At 36.5% G+C, this 19248-nt stretch overlaps 1 protein-coding gene across 1 annotated transcript; it reads left to right on the top strand.

Annotated features, from left to right (window-relative positions):
• Window positions 1-510: 510 nt before the first annotated feature.
• Window positions 511-9592, top strand: LOC117316582 (FAD-linked oxidoreductase easE-like). Its single transcript, XM_033871244.1, has 6 exons — window positions 511-719; window positions 3962-4418; window positions 6258-6441; window positions 6939-7332; window positions 7688-7884; window positions 8377-9592. Exons 1-6 carry the CDS (start codon window positions 715-717, stop codon window positions 8691-8693), a joined length of 1554 nt encoding a protein of 517 aa, XP_033727135.1. The 5' UTR covers window positions 511-714; the 3' UTR covers window positions 8694-9592.
• The last annotated feature ends 9656 nt before the right edge of the window (window positions 9593-19248 follow it).

Below are 19248 nucleotides of genomic sequence, written 5' to 3'. Positions count from 1 at the left end.
AATCTGTACAGAAACGAACACAAACTCGGGCGAACCAAACCTGCGCATTAGATAGTTATCGCAGCTCAGTTAGTCTATATTAAAATGAACAGCGAAACACCTTTCTTCTAAAATCATTTATGGCAAACAGCGTTATAAAAGCCCGTGTATTCCTTTTACGATTTGTGTAAATCAGCAAGAAATCATTGTAGAACCAATGGAAGTACTATTGTATCGTATTGTATTGCAAGTTCGAAACCTACGTGGGGCAGTTGCCAGGTACTGACCGTAGGCCGGTGGTTTTTCTCCGGGTTCTTCGGCTTTCCTCCACCTCGAAAACCTGGCACATCCTTAAATGACCCTGGCTGTTAATAGGACGTTAAACAAAAACAAACAAGTATCGTAATATCTAAAGGCTGAGGTAGTATAACGTAACCTAGATTATTGTTTTATGTCACGTTTTCCTTTCACGTTCTGCTCTATTGGGTACTTGTGGGTATAGTACACATATACATTGTGTATACACGTGTACAGTGGTATACGGTAGGTTTGTTGATGTAGGCTTGTCGGAGTCGAATGACAACATTTCGCAATACTTAGAATGTACCCGAGATGAAGGGAATGGCGAATAACTATCCCTACACATGAGGGTCGGTGTCGTGTAGACTAAGAAGAGGAACATATATGGAGTAACTATACGTGTCATAGAGATCTAACGTTTGGAGACGAACCGACATGGGGTAAGATGTTTACACATGTGGTTTATACCTCTAACACACACCCGTATACAGTGATACACACGGTGATACACAGTATGAACTCACGATATATATGTTGGTTGTAAGGAGAAGTAAGGTACGAAAAGCAGGTATCGTTAATGACCCCCCCCCCCCCCCCCCCCCCCTCAATCGTACTGGGGCGTATATAGAAAGTGTGACCTACTTACCTTATGGGTAACTTACACATTCATAATAGAGGGGACAAACGCTTTGAAATACCACCAACTGACAATTTATTATTCACAACATAAAATGCATAAAATAGAGTACATTGACAATAGCATATGTGTAAATGTAATTATAGCCAGTATACCGAGCTCTCTCACCACCACACAACCCCAAATATCATATCTATTATAGCGAGATCCTTCACCCCCATCCCCTCCCCATCATTCGAATATCAACTTTATAGTAGATACAATGTAATATAGACCACATAACATCCCCGCTACAGTACCGACAACATTCCAGTGGATTACATCTATATAAATATACACTTTATAGTAGATATAATATATTATAGACCACATAACATCCCCGCTACAGTACCGACAACATTCCAGTGGATTACATCTATATAAATATACACTTTATAGTAGATACAATATATTATAGACCACATAATATCCCCGCTACAGTACATTATGTACCGACAACATTCCAGTGGATTACATCTATAAACTATATAGTAGATACAATATAATATAGACCACACAACATCCCCGCTACAGTACCGACAACATTCCAGTGGATTACATCTATATAAATATACACTTTATAGTAGATACAATATAATATAGACCACATAACATCCCCGCTACAGTATATTATGTACCGACAACATTCCAGTGGATTACATCTATAAACTTTATAGTAGATACAATATAATATAGACCACATAACATCCCCGCTACAGTAGAGACCACATTCCAGTGGATTACATCTATAAACTATATAGTAGATACAATATAATATAGACCACATAACATCCCCGTTACAGTACCGACAACATTCCAGTGGATTACATCTATAAACCTTATAGTAGATACAATATAATATAGACCACATAACATCCCCGCTACAGTACCGACAACATTCCTGTGGATTACATCTATAAACTTTATAGTAGATACAATATAACATAGACCAGATAACATCCCCGCTACAGTACCGACAACATTCCAGTGGATTACATCTATAAATATAAACTTTATAGTAGATACAATATAATATAGACCAGATAACATCCCCGCTACCGTACCGACCACATTCCAGTGGATTACATCTATAAATATCAAATTTATAGTAGATACAATATAATATAGTCCACATAACATCCCCGCTACAGTAGAGACCACATTCCAGTGGATTACATCTATAAACTTTATAGTAGATACAATATAATATAGACCACACAACATCCCCGCTACGGTACCGACAACATTCCAGTGGATTACATCTATAAACTTTATAGTAGATACAATATAACATAGTCCACATAACATCCCCGCTACAGTAGAGACCACATTCCAGTGGATTACATCTATAAACTTTATAGTAGATACAATATAATATAGTCCACATAACATCCCCGCTACAGTAGAGACCACATTCCAGTGGATTACATCTATAAATATACACTTTATAGTAGATACAATATAATATAGTCCACATAACATCCCCGCTACAGTACCGACAACATTCCAGTGGATTACTTGTACATTATATCTACTATGAAGTTTATATTTATAGAGGCAATCTGTCTTGGATTACACAGTGATGACATGATGCGATAGTGTGGAAACGACAGTGCAAAAACGCAGGAGGAAAACATGATTAACACATATTCCGTCATTAAAAATAAGCACTATTTTTTTCAATAAATAAAAACCTATATTTTGATTTTAAATCGCAACATTCCCCAAACATCGAATCCAAATCTCGATGCAACTACATTACTTTACAATATTTCTGTTAGAGATAGATTGTTGTCTCTAAACTAGACATAGTTCATCGACAAAAGCAAAGAGAGAATACGGACATGCAACGCAAAACAATATTGCAACAAAATGATATTGTAACAGAATGATATTTTAACAAAACAGTATTATAAAAACAATATTGTAACGAAATGATATTGTAACAGAATGATATTATAGAAAAGAATATTGTAACAAAATTATATTGTAACAAAATGGTATTGTAACAAAATGGTATTGTAACAAAATGATATTATAAAAAAGAATATTGTAACAAAATATTATTATAAAAAACAATATTGTGACAAAACATTGTTATAAAAAACATTATTGTAACAAATAAATATTGTAACAAAATGATATTGTAAAGCAACTATAATGTAACAAAACTACATTCGGGGATTAAGGTCCATATTGTCACAAAACGATATAAGTTGACTATGTCCTCAGACTCTGTTATACGACATGGTCCTGTCAATATTTACAATAACAACACTTTTCTAGATCTCTCTTATTTTCGGATGTTGTTCCAAGCATCAAAGGTTTAGAAGAATTCCATGGTTTATCATTCCTATTATCTTATATGAAATTTTCAAATCTGATTAAATGAAAGGGTAAGTACGAGTTTCCATCTATATTAACAACTGTGCTTCATTCATTTCTACTTCCCTCCCGTTTGGACTTCCTCGCTTTTGACCCTAGGAACACAGACAAACCCAAGATGGACAAACAGTTGTTTTGATGCCACTAATATCACTTACGAGTCCTCTAAGGGTATATCTACTGTATAATACATTTTAAAGCTGTATTTGTGTAAAATGTCATTCTCAGGTTGTCATACGTGTAGAGTTAAAGTATTTTGTTATATCATTCTGGTATCAATGATAATATTCATTATTGACATGTTTTAGGGGACTATATCCATAACGAAATCATAGATGATAATTGTGTCTGGCATTTTAATGATCATGAATCACATACTAATTACCACACCTATTAGTATCCGTCTCTGGTATTATAAGCACGACACACAAAGATAATACTGTTTATCAAAGTTGGTAATGAACCAGTTCTAGAAGCTAACAAACTTCGTTTCCTCTTAATATACCAAATTGTTTCTTGGCCACGAAGAAAGAAAATACTTTTAACATTCAAATTTTTATTGGAATGAAAAATGAAAGAAATCAGTTGTATTAGTATGTAATTGATCAATGTTAATTGTAGGAGTCATTGGCCTTTGTCTGCTCTGGTGACGCTAGTGATGTTTTGGGTGTCCACCGCCACCTACTGTTACCCCGGCAATACATGTTTCCCGACCAATGAGGAACAATTACAGTTTGCTGTATCAATGGCTGGTCACGTGGTCTTTCCTTATCAGTCAGAATATGACGTCACCGTTATCATGCAGAACGTCAGGGAAACAAAATTCCCACACATGATGGCAGCTCCTTATTCGACGGAAGAAGTTCAGAAGTCGGTCAGGTTTGCCCGGAAGTACAATCTCCATATGACAATCATTTCTTCCGGACACGACTATTTCGGGAGATCAACTTGGGATGGAAGTTTCCAGATCAGCTTGAGAAATATGTCTGACATCGTTGTAAATCTTTCCTCGTCACGACATCCGGACGGCGAGGTGACAATAGGTAGTGGTGCCTCCTGGATCAGCGTGTACGAAAAGGTTTGTCACACTCTGTCCATCTCTGTCTAATTCTGTCAAACTCTGTCAACCTGTCAAACTCTGTCTAACTTTGTCAAACTCTGTCTTATTCTGTCAAACTCTGTCTAACTTTGTCAAACTCTGTCTAATTCTGTCAAACTCTGTCAACCTGTCAAACTCTGTCTAACTTTGTCAAACTCTGTCTTATTCTGTCAAACTCTGTCTAACTTTGTCAAACTCTGTCTAATTCTGTCAAACTCCGCGAAACTCTGTCAATGTCAAACTCCGTCAATATTTGTCAAACTGTCAAAAACTCAATTATTTGGAAAATTTGATACAAATAATGTGGGGCATACTTGTGTTTGGTAACTAGAAGACTGCAGAATGGAATACAAGCATGTGTGACGTTCTTGCATCAGCATCATGCTTAATGCCTGCCTTTATTTCTATGGAAACAATTTACAATAATGTCACACGCTTTGAATGTTTACTAACAGTTTATACTATAATACCATAATACATAAACTGTACATTAACTTGGTGATGTAGTCAACTTCATAACAATTTGTGTAGATGTGCTTGTATTATATTATACATATGTTATTGATAGAAAGAAACAGTTTCTTTTCACGCATTTGACTTGGCAAAACGTGGTTCCGAAAAACGTTTTTCCATCTTCTTAATAATATGTCTCCTGTGTAGTAGACTGAAACAAGAGGCCCAGAGGGCCTGTATCGCTCACCTGGTTTCATGAGATATGAAATAAGAATGATGCTTCAGTATATTTGTCGCTGGTATTGCTATGTCAATATATATCATAAGCATTTTATATGGGTACATGTACATTGGTTTTATTTTAATGCTAAAAATGCCAAAAAGTGCATTAATCCATGAAATGAAATTGACTTTTGGCGCGACCCCATAGGGATACTACCACACAAATGTGAGTGATATCCATATTACTTAGTTTCAGAGAAGATCTTGTTAAGACTAATTGACCCCTTTTTATCCTGCCCTCTGCCCCCTGGGGGGTCAACTCCTTCCTTTATACAATTTTGAATCCCTACCGCTATAGGATGCTACCAGTCAAACCATTGCTAAGTTTCAGAGAATAATTTGTTTAAATCAATTTAGCCAAATAGACCCCTCTTGGCCCCACCCCTCAGCCCCCTGGCGGCCTGGGTCAACCCCAACATTTGTACAATTTTGAATCCCCACCCCATAACCATGCTACCATACAAATGTGAGTAATATCCATTGCTTAGTTTCAGAGAAGAAGTTGTTTAAACAAATTGACCAATTTTGGCCCCGTCTCTCAGGCCCCTTGGGGGTCAGCCCCACCATTTGTACAATTTTAAATCCTCACCCCATAGTGATGCTACCAGGCAAATATGAGTGATATCCATTGCTCAGTTTCAGAGAAGAAGTCGTTTATATCAATATAGCCAAATTGACCCCTTTTGGCCCCGCCCCTCAGGCCCCTGCCCCATCATTTGTACAATTTTGAATCCTCACCCCATAGTGATGCTACCAGGCAAATATGAGCGATATCCATTGCTCGGTTGCAGAGAAGAAGTCGTTAATATCAATATAGCAAAATTGACCCCTTTTGGCCCCGCCCCTCAGGCCCATCATTTGTACAATTTTGAGTCCCCTACCCATAGGGATGCTTCTGACCAAATTTTATCAAATTCTGATCAGCGGTTATGAAGAAGAAGTCAATTGTTGACGGACGGACGGACGGACGGACGACGGACGGACGACGGACGCCACGGTATGGCATAAGATCACCTTGGTCCTTCGGACCAGGTGAGCTAAAAAGCAAAAGCAAATAATGTATTCCTATTCCATTGTTAACAGCTCGATAGCTACAACCGTGTGGTGGTGGGCGGAAGTGCTCACACTGTTGCAATGGGAGGATATACACATGGCGGCGGTCATAGCCCAATGTCCCGGATGTTTGGCCTCGCTGTGGATAATCTTCTCGAGGTAGAGATCGTGTTGGCCGATGGCTCGATAGCAGTTGCCACAGCCGATGGTACAGGTAAGCTTGTTTATCATTACTGTTTCTAGGGAAAGTTTAAAAAAAAAAATGATTCAGCACACTAAAATACATACTTCGTCAATATGGAATAAAATGGTCTTAATTCGGTGCTATGCTAACAAAGCCTTTAGATTGTTAAAAACTAAGAAGTGATGCAGTCTTATGTTTGTACTTGCTTTGAGCTTGTGTTATAGTTTTCTTAACATTATTTACCCTAAACTATCAAGTTTTATTCCATTTAACAACAATGGCTATAAAAGATTCATCAACTGATGCAATTCAATGTTACTGGTCCGACTGAAAGAACGCCAGGGGTATTATTGTGAGAGGAAGCCGGATTATGTGTTATGCTACTTATTTATTGCATTTTAAGATATTTTTGATGAGAAATATTGTCACGATATGTTTAATAAGTACCATCAAGGTGCCTTTGTATAACTTCTTTGTCTTTGCTTTGCTATAAGTGATTCTAAAATGACCTTAGATCACTATTACAGAAATCACCAGTGTTGATGGCGATGTGAGACGGACGTCCGACTCGAGCCTGTTCTGGGCCTTACGAGGAGGAGGTGGAGGAACGTTCGGAATATCAACAAAGTTCACCTTCAAAATACACAAGGCCGCACTGGGGGTGGTCAACTTCAACATAGCCTACCCAATGATACTGGCGAATGGAACGTTTATAGCTGACGAAGTACTGGAGAAAATGTCGCAGATTATACTCTCGGCTCCAAGAAACTGGGGAGGATATCTAATGACAAATGGATTTCCAGATGGAAAAACCCACGGACACATTGGTCTCTTCGCCAATCATTTCGGGACCTGGGATACGGCATCGCGCTTGTATATGGATAAATTATATCACTTTAAACGTGAATGGCAGAAGTATGGGTAAGTGGTGGGAGGCAGGAAGAGTGTTGGGGTGGCTAGTCAAGAGGGTAGGGACAACATGGAAATTCATTGCTTGATTTGTGTCATTGGAAGAGACGACGTAACTGACGTTATACGAAATTGTGTACTGTTACCTTAGAATCACATTGGGAGTTTCCTCAGCGCCGCCAGAAGCCCTTATCCTGTTTATAACATCTGGGTGTTTACTCCTTACAACGATCTTCTCGATAATTTGTCTCCTGTGAATATTAACTCTGTTATTTAACGTGATGTTACGGTTTATATCTAAATTATTATAACAATGAACGAAATCTATAAAATATGAAATGTTTATAAATTATTAATTCCCTTCCAGGTTTTATAAAAACTATTCCACTTTCCTTGAATACGAAAGAACAGCCAGTGATGGGAAATACTACAGAACGTACATCTCAAACATCTTGATGAACAATCAGAGTTTCACCCCCGAATGGAGGAAAGCTATGGTCAACAATGCATTTTCATTCCCGCTACAAAAGTCCGCAATTCTCTCAACTGGAACGTGGGTAGGAGGTAAAAATCAGACTGTTATTCTGTTAAACCACATACCCAGTTATAGCAAGCTGCTTGATACAGTGTACCTTACATGAGAGGAAATAGATTATGGAACTTATTAAACAAATTCAACAATTTTACATGACAGGAGCGTTAAGGCATATAACATTAAGTTTGATAAATACTTTATATCATAACCAAGAGTATAATATTGTGTTTAACACATAACTCGTATTCATAAGAATATATATATATATATATAAAACCTTATATCATCTATTGTTATATTAGACTGGCCAATTTTGACCCTGACAGTATGTTTTTCTTTAGGGGAATGAACAAAATAACAAAAAGGGTCTTAGCAAAGGCATCAAATGCAGGAGAAACGATTAGTATTTGCTTCTGTTTCGAAAAAGAATACTTTCAAAAAAGAACGCATTATGCGTGTAACGATTAACATACAAAATTTGGATACGTAACATAAAAAGAAAGTTTATTTTATCGTTCCAGGAAAGGTACAGGAGGTAGGGACAGCTGACACAGCAGTACATCCGGGCTTCCGAGAGTGTTACATGTCCTTGACAACAGGGATTGGATGGTCTGGTGCAGGTGACCACGATCATGAATTCGTGGTAGAAGGTCAAAAGGTCAGAGAAAAGATGCGACCGTTTGGCTACGGGAGTTATCGGAATGAGGGATCGGCTGATTCACCTTCGTGGAAAGATGATTTCTGGGGGAGTAATTACAATCGTCTGTTGGCTATCAAACGTGTATATGACCCAGACAATGTGTTCTCGTGTGTCGACTGCGTTGGACGAGATCTGTGATGTACGTGACCCCTGTACGGGTAACTGTAGCATACTCGTGTTACGAGTCTAAACAAATTGTCAGTATGTCATGATATCAGGATTATAGTCCATTTATACAGGGCAACCACCAAGGCAAGCTTGTAAGACTTTTACAAGCAAAATAAATAAGAACAAAGACAATTAATGTTGAATTGAAAATGGCCGTTTATCATATTAAACGACGGATGTTAAAGAATATAACATCATATATAACAATTCTTTCCTTAAAAGTCTTAGATGGGGGTCAAAACCCGCCACAATGATTTCTGTAAACACATGTACATAAACCTGTAATATTGGTGTTACAGAAATCATCCCCCATCCGCAGAGCCAATGTAACAAATTTTCATTGTATCGTAATATCAAGGTTATAACCCATGTGTAACATATTGTCATTGTATCGTAATATCAAGGTTATAACCCATGTGTAACAAATTGTCATTGTGTCATAATATCAGGATTATAGCCCGTGTGTAACAATAATGTTAGTTTCTATTTTGCGATGTGTATTTCACTTTTACCTATATACAATGTATGTATATATATTTAATACATATCTCTTTTCGCTGTTTTTTGTTTGCGCTTAGTAGGTTTAAACTATTGCTTGATATCTTCGTTTTGTTTTCACAACATTGTAATATTTCACCAGTGAAAGTATGCCATTTAAGTGAAAATTCAAGTCAGCCATTTTTGACAGACAAGACATGCCCCTATTTCCTATCGACTAATGAGATCGATAGAGAATACATAGCTAGATTGTTACAATAAAATGCTGATTTTTGTTCGAGACTTAAGACAACCGATATGACGAGGCTTTGCCGAGTTATCTCGGCTTTGCATGCCGAGAAATAAAATAAATGTTGTATTTTATCATACTATAGCAGTGTATTCTGTTTATTCTGCAACATTGTCTACAAATTAACGGCATTCAAAACAAACACATTTCCGTGAGTGAAGTGTACCACTGCATCGCGTAGGAAAATATCCATTCATTAATACCACATTCGTTTGTATTTATTACGATGAAACTATCAGTGCGCCATTGCTAAATAGTTGCAGGCTTTGTATGTAAATCAGTAAAACCAAAAACATGCATTGAAAAATCACACAAATACAAAACAAACAAATTCGATTGCCACATACCATTTACTCGTGTATGTTAACGTTACACATTCAGGTGAATGTTCAGAGTAGTATGGAACAAATTCACGTGAATTATATTGACGTATAAGGAAATCGTATTGACGTTTATCCATCAGTAGTTATCAGTCAGTGTGTGTGTCAGTTTCAGGATAAAGTGTAGTTTTACACTGTATTACCGTCGTTATTAGTTAAATGACATCACAATAGCACTATTGCTTCAATTCTGTCACTTTACATCATGTATGATCCTGTAGAGTTTCCAAGAAATATGGATTATCTGTCCTTCTCAGCCCATTTCTTTATACTTCGATTTTACATGCATTTTATATCGAATACTGTGAAAAGGTAGATATAGATATTTAACTGCATTCCGTTTCGTGTTATAGGCATATGCTCGCCCACTGCATTACAAGAAAAATAACATGAACCGCGCTAAATGAAGTTTAGTAATGATATTTACATTTCCCCAATTTTTACAATTTTACTATCCTATCAACAGCTAAGGTCATTTAAGGACGGTCTCCCGTGTTTGGTTTAGGTTTAGTACTATTTAACGTCATATCAACAGCTAAGGTCATTTAAGGACGGTCTCCCCGTGTTTGGTTTAGGTTTAGTACTATTTAACGTCATATCAACAGCTAAGGTCATTTAAGGACGGTCTCCCCGTATTTGGTTAAGTATTATTTAAGAACGCAAATCACGCAAACCTAGTTAATACACATTTTTATTTTATTATTTCACACACAAACTTAGATGTTATAAAAGTGTGGGCTTCTAAATGTCTATCATGATTACCTACCTTATAGACCAAAACATCAAAGTGGCTTATAACATAAAGAAGAGAGGAAAATTTACGACAAACGGACGATTATTATTTCTTTATTTCCTCCAAGATGTGAAGATTATACAGAAATGATTTACAAATTAGAACAAAATTCATTCACACTCGTTATCACCTCTCGCATAAGGATTCACGCGTTACACAATAAACTACAGATATAATAATGATTACATGATGTTAGTAAAGGAAATTTCTTCGCATGTTTCTTAAGTTAAGACACATTAGATTCTTAATTAGCACATATATACGTACTTCATTTTTAGAAAATGAATAGCAGTCATTTCATTCTGTGGTCTAACGTGAGATAATATAATTTAAGTGCCTACATGTGTTATGTAGGCTTGCAAATCCATTTTATATACATGTATGAATATCTATAAAACAACATTAATAATAATTACAAGTTCTCTTTTTCATATGAAATAATTACAAAATACCACTGCATTGAAGAATCTTGAATACAATAACGATTGAATTAACTCTGAAGTCCTCGAGTTCGTACGAGGATAAGTCATAATTGACGATACCCCCAAGAAGAACATGGAGAAGATGGTAATTTGACAACGTGTTAAGGTAACATACAAAATCGACATCTTTTATAGTACAGAGAACACACCACAGTTGATTCAAGCACGCTATGTAAGATTACATCATTGTAAATTAAACCACAATATTGACACAAAAATACATTTTCGTCATCTCGCATTTCAACACAAAGCTTAACAATTTGTTTAAAACATGAACTGTATTGGGGGAAATGTAGAGCTAATTTCCATATTGAATATGGTTGTATTTTATTATGCAAAAGACCGAAACGAGAAAATTCTTTATCAGTTTTCATTCTTTCACATAGATTAAACTCCTCACAATTTCTTACATGGTCATTCACTAATCGTTTCCATTGGCATCTGTTTGGGAACAAGCCACTCTTCAAGAATTCACCAAGAACATAATTCAAATTATATTTTGTCAAAATATTGACAATGTCGGGAATAAAACCTCTGGAGAAAGTACACAGTTTGTAATCAAATATGCGCTTTATAAAAAATTTCGCGCGTCAAAACTCCAACATCCATGGAACATATTCTACCAAGGAATAGTAATTTTTTCACACTGATATATACTTCTATTGAAAACCAACCGATCAATGACGTACACATGTCTGTTCTTGTTCTTACATTAAAACCCTGAATTGATTTTACAATGAAGTTCTGTGCTTTTTCAAGCATGTACATTTCATTTTTCTTTAACTGCCACAATTCGCAACCATAGAGTGCGGAAGGATATACTTTACATTTAATAATTTTAGCAATGGTTAAAGGATTGAGGGCACATTGGTGTGCTCCGGAACGAATTAAGGACATTACACCACATTTTAATTTGGAGCAGGCACGTTCTGTACGTTCGACATTGTTGTTTCTATTGTTTAATAAAACACCAACATGATTTATGCTATCTACAATTGGTAAATTCTTTTCGTAAAAGGATACATTTCGACAAGTACTTGGCTTCTTTTTGTATGTGAAAACAACAATTTTAGATTTAGAGGCGGAAAATGTAAATCGCCACTTTCTACTGTAATTGTCACACATAGATAGTAAGTGTTGGAGACTTTCAACGTTATTGGTAATTACACATATATCATCTGCTTGTGTAGGTATTTTAACACGTGATGAATGGACTACTGCTCCTTTTCCACTGAATTCTACTTCGTTTAACAAATCATTGATAAAAACAAGATACATTTTAGCAGACAAAGAACCTCCTTGTAAGATCCCTCGTTTCATAATTACACTTTCTGATTTAAAACCATTAAAAACAACATTACTAGTGAAACACGAGTACATTTGTTTCATAATAAGCCATATTTCCCCTTTAATACCCATATTGTACAATTTGTAGAATAAGCCTTCTTGCCATACAGAATCAAAGGCTTTATTGCTATCAAGAAAAGCAACAAGAACTTCAGATCCATTCTCTAAGTTATAATTAATACTCTCTTGTAAATTAAATGAAGTGCATAGACTACACAGTTTTTTCCGATAAGCTGATTGCTGTCTGTTAGGAAAAGTATGAGATTCTAGAATGGGATTTAAACGGGTAGACAAAAGTGTTTCAAAAATCTTAAAAATACAGGAATTAATGTAATACCTCTGTAGCTATTGGGGTCATCTTTCGGTTTTTTATCACCTTTATAAAGAGTAACAATGATGCCGACTTTCCAAGATTTTGGAATATACTCGTACTTAATTATAAGATTAAACAAAAACGTGATATGTTCAATCATCAGATCATTACAATATTTGACATGTTCATACACAAGACCATCTGGACCACCAGATTTATCATTCTTCAGACATTTGATTATATTCGAAACCTCTTTCACACTGAATTCTTTTTCAAGAAATACATCTTTGTCATGCTTTGCTTTTACACACATGTTTGATACATTACTGTTCACATGATTTGAGAACTCTTCATCGAATAATGTATTGGATTCATTTTGAAATAATTTACTAAAATGTATACCCCATGCCTTTGCTATTTCGCTGGGATTACGTAGGACATTACCATCATATTTTAGTTCTGTCTGTGACAATTTGGGTTTATGTGATTTACTTTTATATAGTTGCCAAAACAGCGTTTGGTCAACTTCACCTGATCTATCAATTTCTTCGAATTTGCCTTTCATACATTGGTTAAAAGCAATTCTTAGCTTCTTTCTAAAAATGGTTTTACATGACTTATAGTCTAAAAAATAAACATCAGTACCTCTACATTGGCCATTGTCTTTCAAAAGTTGCCTTTTACTACGCATTAGATTGTGCACAAATGTTAACTCTTCATTCCAGTAAGGCTTTAAGTGCCTTCTGAATTTGCGTTTCTGTATGCATTGACTAGATGCACTGAGCAAAACAGATTTCAGAACATCATAATAAATATCTATGTCTGAAGTCGACGTTACATTTTGAAGCAATATTACTGAACTGAGATAATTATCGACTGTAGACTTATACTTTTTGATTTGGTCACTATTTACTGCTTTTTTCCAGTTATATCTCAAAAATTCACTATTGCACTGGATGGATGGAATTTTGGGAGTTCTTACAGAACACAGGACAGGGAGATGTTCTGACGTGTTTACTTCGCACTCGTCTAATACTTCAGACTTTTCTATTAAATCATCTATGGTTTTTTCAACAAGTATATGGTCAATCATCGTATAGTGACCCGTGGTAGGACAAAATGTATAATTAGGACCTTTACAATTGGCCTGTACGTTTACCGAAAGCAAATTGTTTCTTTCCAAAAACTTTTCAAAAACTTCTGATCTTTCATTACACAGAAATTGGTACCTTGGACCCTTACTTTTACATTCATGTCACCTATGATGATAACTTTACCCTTCTCTGAATATACAGTAACAAGAGAGTCTAATACGTCGAAAGTTTCCTTGAAGGCATCAAAGTGTCTTGAAGATGCCGGCATATATACCGCAAATACATAGATGTAGTTACTATCAGATTCTTGAATTTCAATACCAACTATCCGAGGACTATCGGTTATTATCTCTTGAACGTTTAGATCGGACTTAAAAAGGATACAAACGCCGCCTCTGATATAACATTTATACCGAAAAGGGTCTATTTCGTGTACAGGTTTTACTATACTGGAGTAACCACAATGATTAAACGTGTCAAAGAATGACAAGTTGTACTCTCGCACCCAATGTTCAGACAAACCACAAATATCAATATTGTATTCATCCAGGCATCGTAGAAGGTACGGCGTCCCTGCCATGACACCTTCTATATTCCAACACATAAGATTTAATTTGTTATGTATTTTGTTCATGTTCGGTGACAAAAACAGTTTTGGGGAGCCAGGGCCGAACAGACACACCTTCAAGCCAGAAGGATGGATCCTGTAGGTTGTTGTGTTCATCGTCAACAACGTTTACCTGTGCCGACGCCGTTCGCTTCCAACGCTTTTCAAAACATCGTAGGAACGTAACTGTAACGCTTCTCTCTTCAAGGAAACTTCTCATTCCTTGTTCTGAGGACATTCTCTTATTTATACCGTAAATGTAGTATCAGCGTGTTCTCTTTCTTCTCTCTGGAGTAGTGAATCCAACGAAGTCTCTCTTTATGGGCACTGCAGATGACGAAGACAGAGAAGATCTACACACCGATGTCGGAAAGTGTACGGGTATTGATGACGTCGCGTCAGGTTTCACTTTGTCGTTCGTTTTTGGTGTTTTGTTGCTCACAATAGCGGAAAAGCTCTTAACAGGTCCAGCTGTTTCACTTGTAGGGTTGACCATTTTAAGAGGGGTGTCGGGATTCTGAGCGTTGGTGTCCGGTGGTTGATGGGTCTTCTCCAAGATTTCACACAATGTAACTGGTAGTTTTGGTGAAGGTGGATCTTGTAACGGCATAAACCGGTTGTTCACTTCGACCCTGTATATTTCCTCAACAGGGTTGGATTTTTCAACATTTTCGTGTATCTTGTGCTTCAATTGTCTTTTAATGTCAGTTAATTGCTTTTGTGTGTTGTCAGAGACCTCTTCTGTAATGATTTTATTGAACCTTCCATCGCGTGAATGTCGTCTTCACACTGTTTTGTGGTTTGCATGACATGTTTGAGTCTATTCTTGATACCTTCGGTGCCATTAGACTTGTTGTCGTCAAACCTCCGTGTTATTATGCTGCAATCAGTGACCTTTTCATTCATGTCCTTCATTGAAGATTTGAATTTCATACCTAATCGTTTAAGATCACCTATCTGTTTTGTCAGATCAGAATTGTCTTTCTGTACCACGGAGCACTGAACATACGACATACCTCCATGATACACATCCAAGTGTAGTTTTACAATGTATTACCGTCGTAATTAGTTAAATGACATCACAATAGCACTATTGCTTCAATTCTGTCACTTTACATCATGTATGATCCTGTAGAGTTTTCAAGAAATATGGATTATCTGTCCTTCTCAGCCCTTTTCTTTATACTTCGATTTCACATGCATTTTATATCGAATACTGTGAAAATGTAGATATAGATATTTAACTGCATTCCGTTTCGTGTTATAGGCATATGCTCGCCCACTGCGATACAAGAAAATAACATGAACCGCGCTAAATGAAGTTTAGTAATGATATTTACATTTCCCCAATTTTTACAATTTTACTATCCTATCAACAGCTAAGGTCATTTAAGGACGGTCTCCCCGTGTTTGGTTTAGGTTTAGTACTATTTAACGTCATATCAACAGCTAAGGTCATTTAAGGACGGTCTCCCCGTGTTTGGTTTAGGTTTAGTACTATTTAACGTCATATCAACAGCTAAGGTCATTTAAGGACGGTCTCCCCGTGTTTGGTTTAGGTTTAGTACTATTTAACGTCATATCAACAGCTAAGGTCATTTAAGGACGGTCTCCCCGTGTTTGGTTTAGGTTTAGTACTATTTAACGTCATATCAACAGCTAAGGTCATTTAAGGACGGTCTCCCTGTGTTTGGTTTAGGTTTAGTACTATTTAACGGCATATCAACAGCTAAGGTCATTTAAGGACGGTCTCCCCGTGTTTGGTTAAGTATTATTTAAGAACGCAAATCACGCAAACCTAGTTAATACACATTTTTATTTTATTATTTCACACACAAACTTAGATGTTATAAAAGTGTGGGCTTCTAAATGTCTATCATGATTACCTACCTTATAGACCAAAACATCAAAGTGGCTTATAACATAAAGAAGAGAGGAAGATTTACGACAAACGGACGATATGCTGAATTCATCTCATCTAACAGGTGATACATCTATCATTGTATATATTTATCCTAAGTTAGACTGAATGTTCAGTGAGAAAATAGCCACTGGGACGTCGGTCTAGTTCCTCACCTCTAGACTCCATAGGGTTGATGTGGAGTATATAACTGAATGGGGAGAAGGCAAAACATTCCCGATCTTTTCTAGTTTCACCTTTGTCGCCTGCATTGTCAACTTATCGTAGACGATTTCTTAGGAATTACCAGAGACAATACATTCGAAATAAGTGTTCGTATTTATAACGGTATTTGTATCTTGTTAATTGTCGCTAGAACGACTGATCGTAATCCGATATTTGGTCTATACCAGCAAGTATAGCTAGACAACACTAGGCCGAAACTATGGAGGACCATCATCGACACCGTAAATTTTCTTCTCTTATTCAGTTTTTTTGTAAGAATGTATCGTCTTACATCTAAGAGAACATTTGACAGTGACTTTACACTGTCATACACAAAAAAGAATGTCAAGGTGAATAAGACCATGTGTTCCGGCGTGGTAAGCGTCTTCTGCTTTATAGAAGATACCTGCCTTGTATTTCTGGATCTAGTCCGGGTTAGGTCACAATTTTATAATGGGAAACACAAATGTGTTTACCACGGAACCACTATCAACAAACATCGAACCCGTCCGACTTGATGTCACACAAGGTGTTAATAACGGACCACTATCAACAAACATTAACCCGTCCGACTTGATGTCACACAAGGTGTTAATAACGGACCACTATCAACAAACATTAACCCGTCCGACTTGATGTCACACAAGGTGTTAATAACGGACCACTATCAACAAACATTAACCCGTCCGACTTGATGTCACACAAGGTGTTAATAACGGACCACTATCAACAAACATTAAACCGTCCGACTTGATGTCACACAAGGTGTTAATAACCCGTCCGACTTGATGTCACTCAAGGTGTTAATAACGGACCACTATCAACAAACATTAACCCGTCCGACTTGATGTCACACAAGGTGTTAATAACCCGTCCGACTTGATGTCACTCAAGGTGTTAATAACGGACCACTATCAACAAACATTAACCCGTCCGACTTGATGTCACACAAGGTGTTAATAACGGACCACTATCAACAAACATTAAACCGTCCGACTTGATGTCACACAAGGTGTTAATAACGGACCACTATCAACAAACATTAACCCGTCCGACTTGATGTCACTCAAGGTGTTAATAACGGACCACTATCAACAAACATTAACCCGTCCGACTTGATGTCACACAAGGTGTTAATAACCCGTCCGACTTGATGTCACTCAAGGTGTTAATAACGGACCACTATCAACAAACATTAACCCGTCCGACTTGATGTCACACAAGGTGTTAATAACCCGTCCGACTTGATGTCACACAAGGTGTTAATAACCCGTCCGACTTGATGTCACACAAGGTGTTAATAACGGACCACTATCAACAAACATTAACCCGTCCGACTTGATGTCACACAAGGTGTTAATAACGGACCACTATCAACAAACATTAACCCGTCCGACTTGATGTCACACAAAATGGAATACTTCCAATGAGATCGTGAAGTCGACCTTTAAACATTTTCTATCTATTTGTTCCTGGATGTTGATAGATTTTCAACATTTGTTATTGAAATCATGATAATGATAACACGTGTATAAGTGTCGAATTAACTGGGTTAAATAAATACTGTATTTTAGGCAGTGGTATTACAATCTAGAAAATGAACCATTTGGAAATAAAAACACACTGGCAGTACATCTGAGTTAACGGTTACGTAGCAAGTAACGATCGGGGTTAACCGCTGATGCTGACGAGTCTGTAATTTCCTTTGATTTAAACTTCTCGAAGAATGTCTCTGTTTCTCGTTCTGATAAGACCTTCCATTAATCCCGCCTCGTATGAAGAAATGGAAAATAAAACGACTAAGAGGTAAGTAAAACGTGTTCCTTTTTTAAACATTTGACAACACTAGAAGATTATATCGCCTAACTCCTCAAATATTCAGTCGACTAGAAATTCAACGGAATTTCGTTCAAAGAGCAAGTTTGGAATTTGTATCAGGCCTATCAGTTTTATCCGCTTTAAAGAAGATTACGCGTACATATATGTACAACTTATGTACAATTTAATCCAGAAAAGTACATATAATATTGAAATCACAGAGCGAACGAATTCGCATTTTCATCAGTTTTTTTTTCTTTTCCTTTATGAAATTATATTGCTGTTTCATTTTACGACTTGATCCTTTAATAACTACTTCTAATGTGAAAGTGTTTTTCTACTTTAATTTGATAAGCAAGTTTTATTGATTTAACTGTCAAAGTTTTCTCTGTGACATGCTCGATTAGCAAAGTTTAATTTAGATATGTATATAATCCTCTTTGTCTGTGTTATCTATTGTCTTATAGCTGATGTGAATGTTGTAAATGTATGTCGCTATTGTCATGCTTGCATGTCATTGTTGGTATGTTTTATTGATATCTGTTGTGTCACAATAATGGTTCTACAAGGCTGTAATGTTTTATTGTTGTAACATGCGACCATGCATACATCTTCTTGTATCAATAGTAACTTTTCACGTTTAAATGAATAAATGATATTACCAGCTACAACAAGATGTAGACACCTTAATATCAAACAAATATAAAAAAAGATGTATTTTATTTCTTAGGTAGACTGAAGTTAATGATTTACGAAATGTTTTGGACCAAAATATATGC

The sequence above is a fragment of the Pecten maximus genome, chromosome 18 (genome assembly GCF_902652985.1).
Source record: "Pecten maximus chromosome 18, xPecMax1.1, whole genome shotgun sequence".
Taxonomy (NCBI): Eukaryota; Metazoa; Mollusca; class Bivalvia; order Pectinida; family Pectinidae; genus Pecten; species Pecten maximus.
This window is presented reverse-complemented; position numbering and strand designations above follow the sequence as displayed.

Bases quoted from the DNA above. Each gene is read 5' to 3' on its own strand.
- LOC117316582 (XM_033871244.1), top strand. The intron at 6,442-6,938 runs GTAAGCTTGTTT...TCACTATTACAG, and splicing joins TGCCACAGCCGATGGTACAG to AAATCACCAGTGTTGATGGC. The intron at 7,333-7,687 runs GTAAGTGGTGGG...ATTCCCTTCCAG, and splicing joins CGTGAATGGCAGAAGTATGG to GTTTTATAAAAACTATTCCA.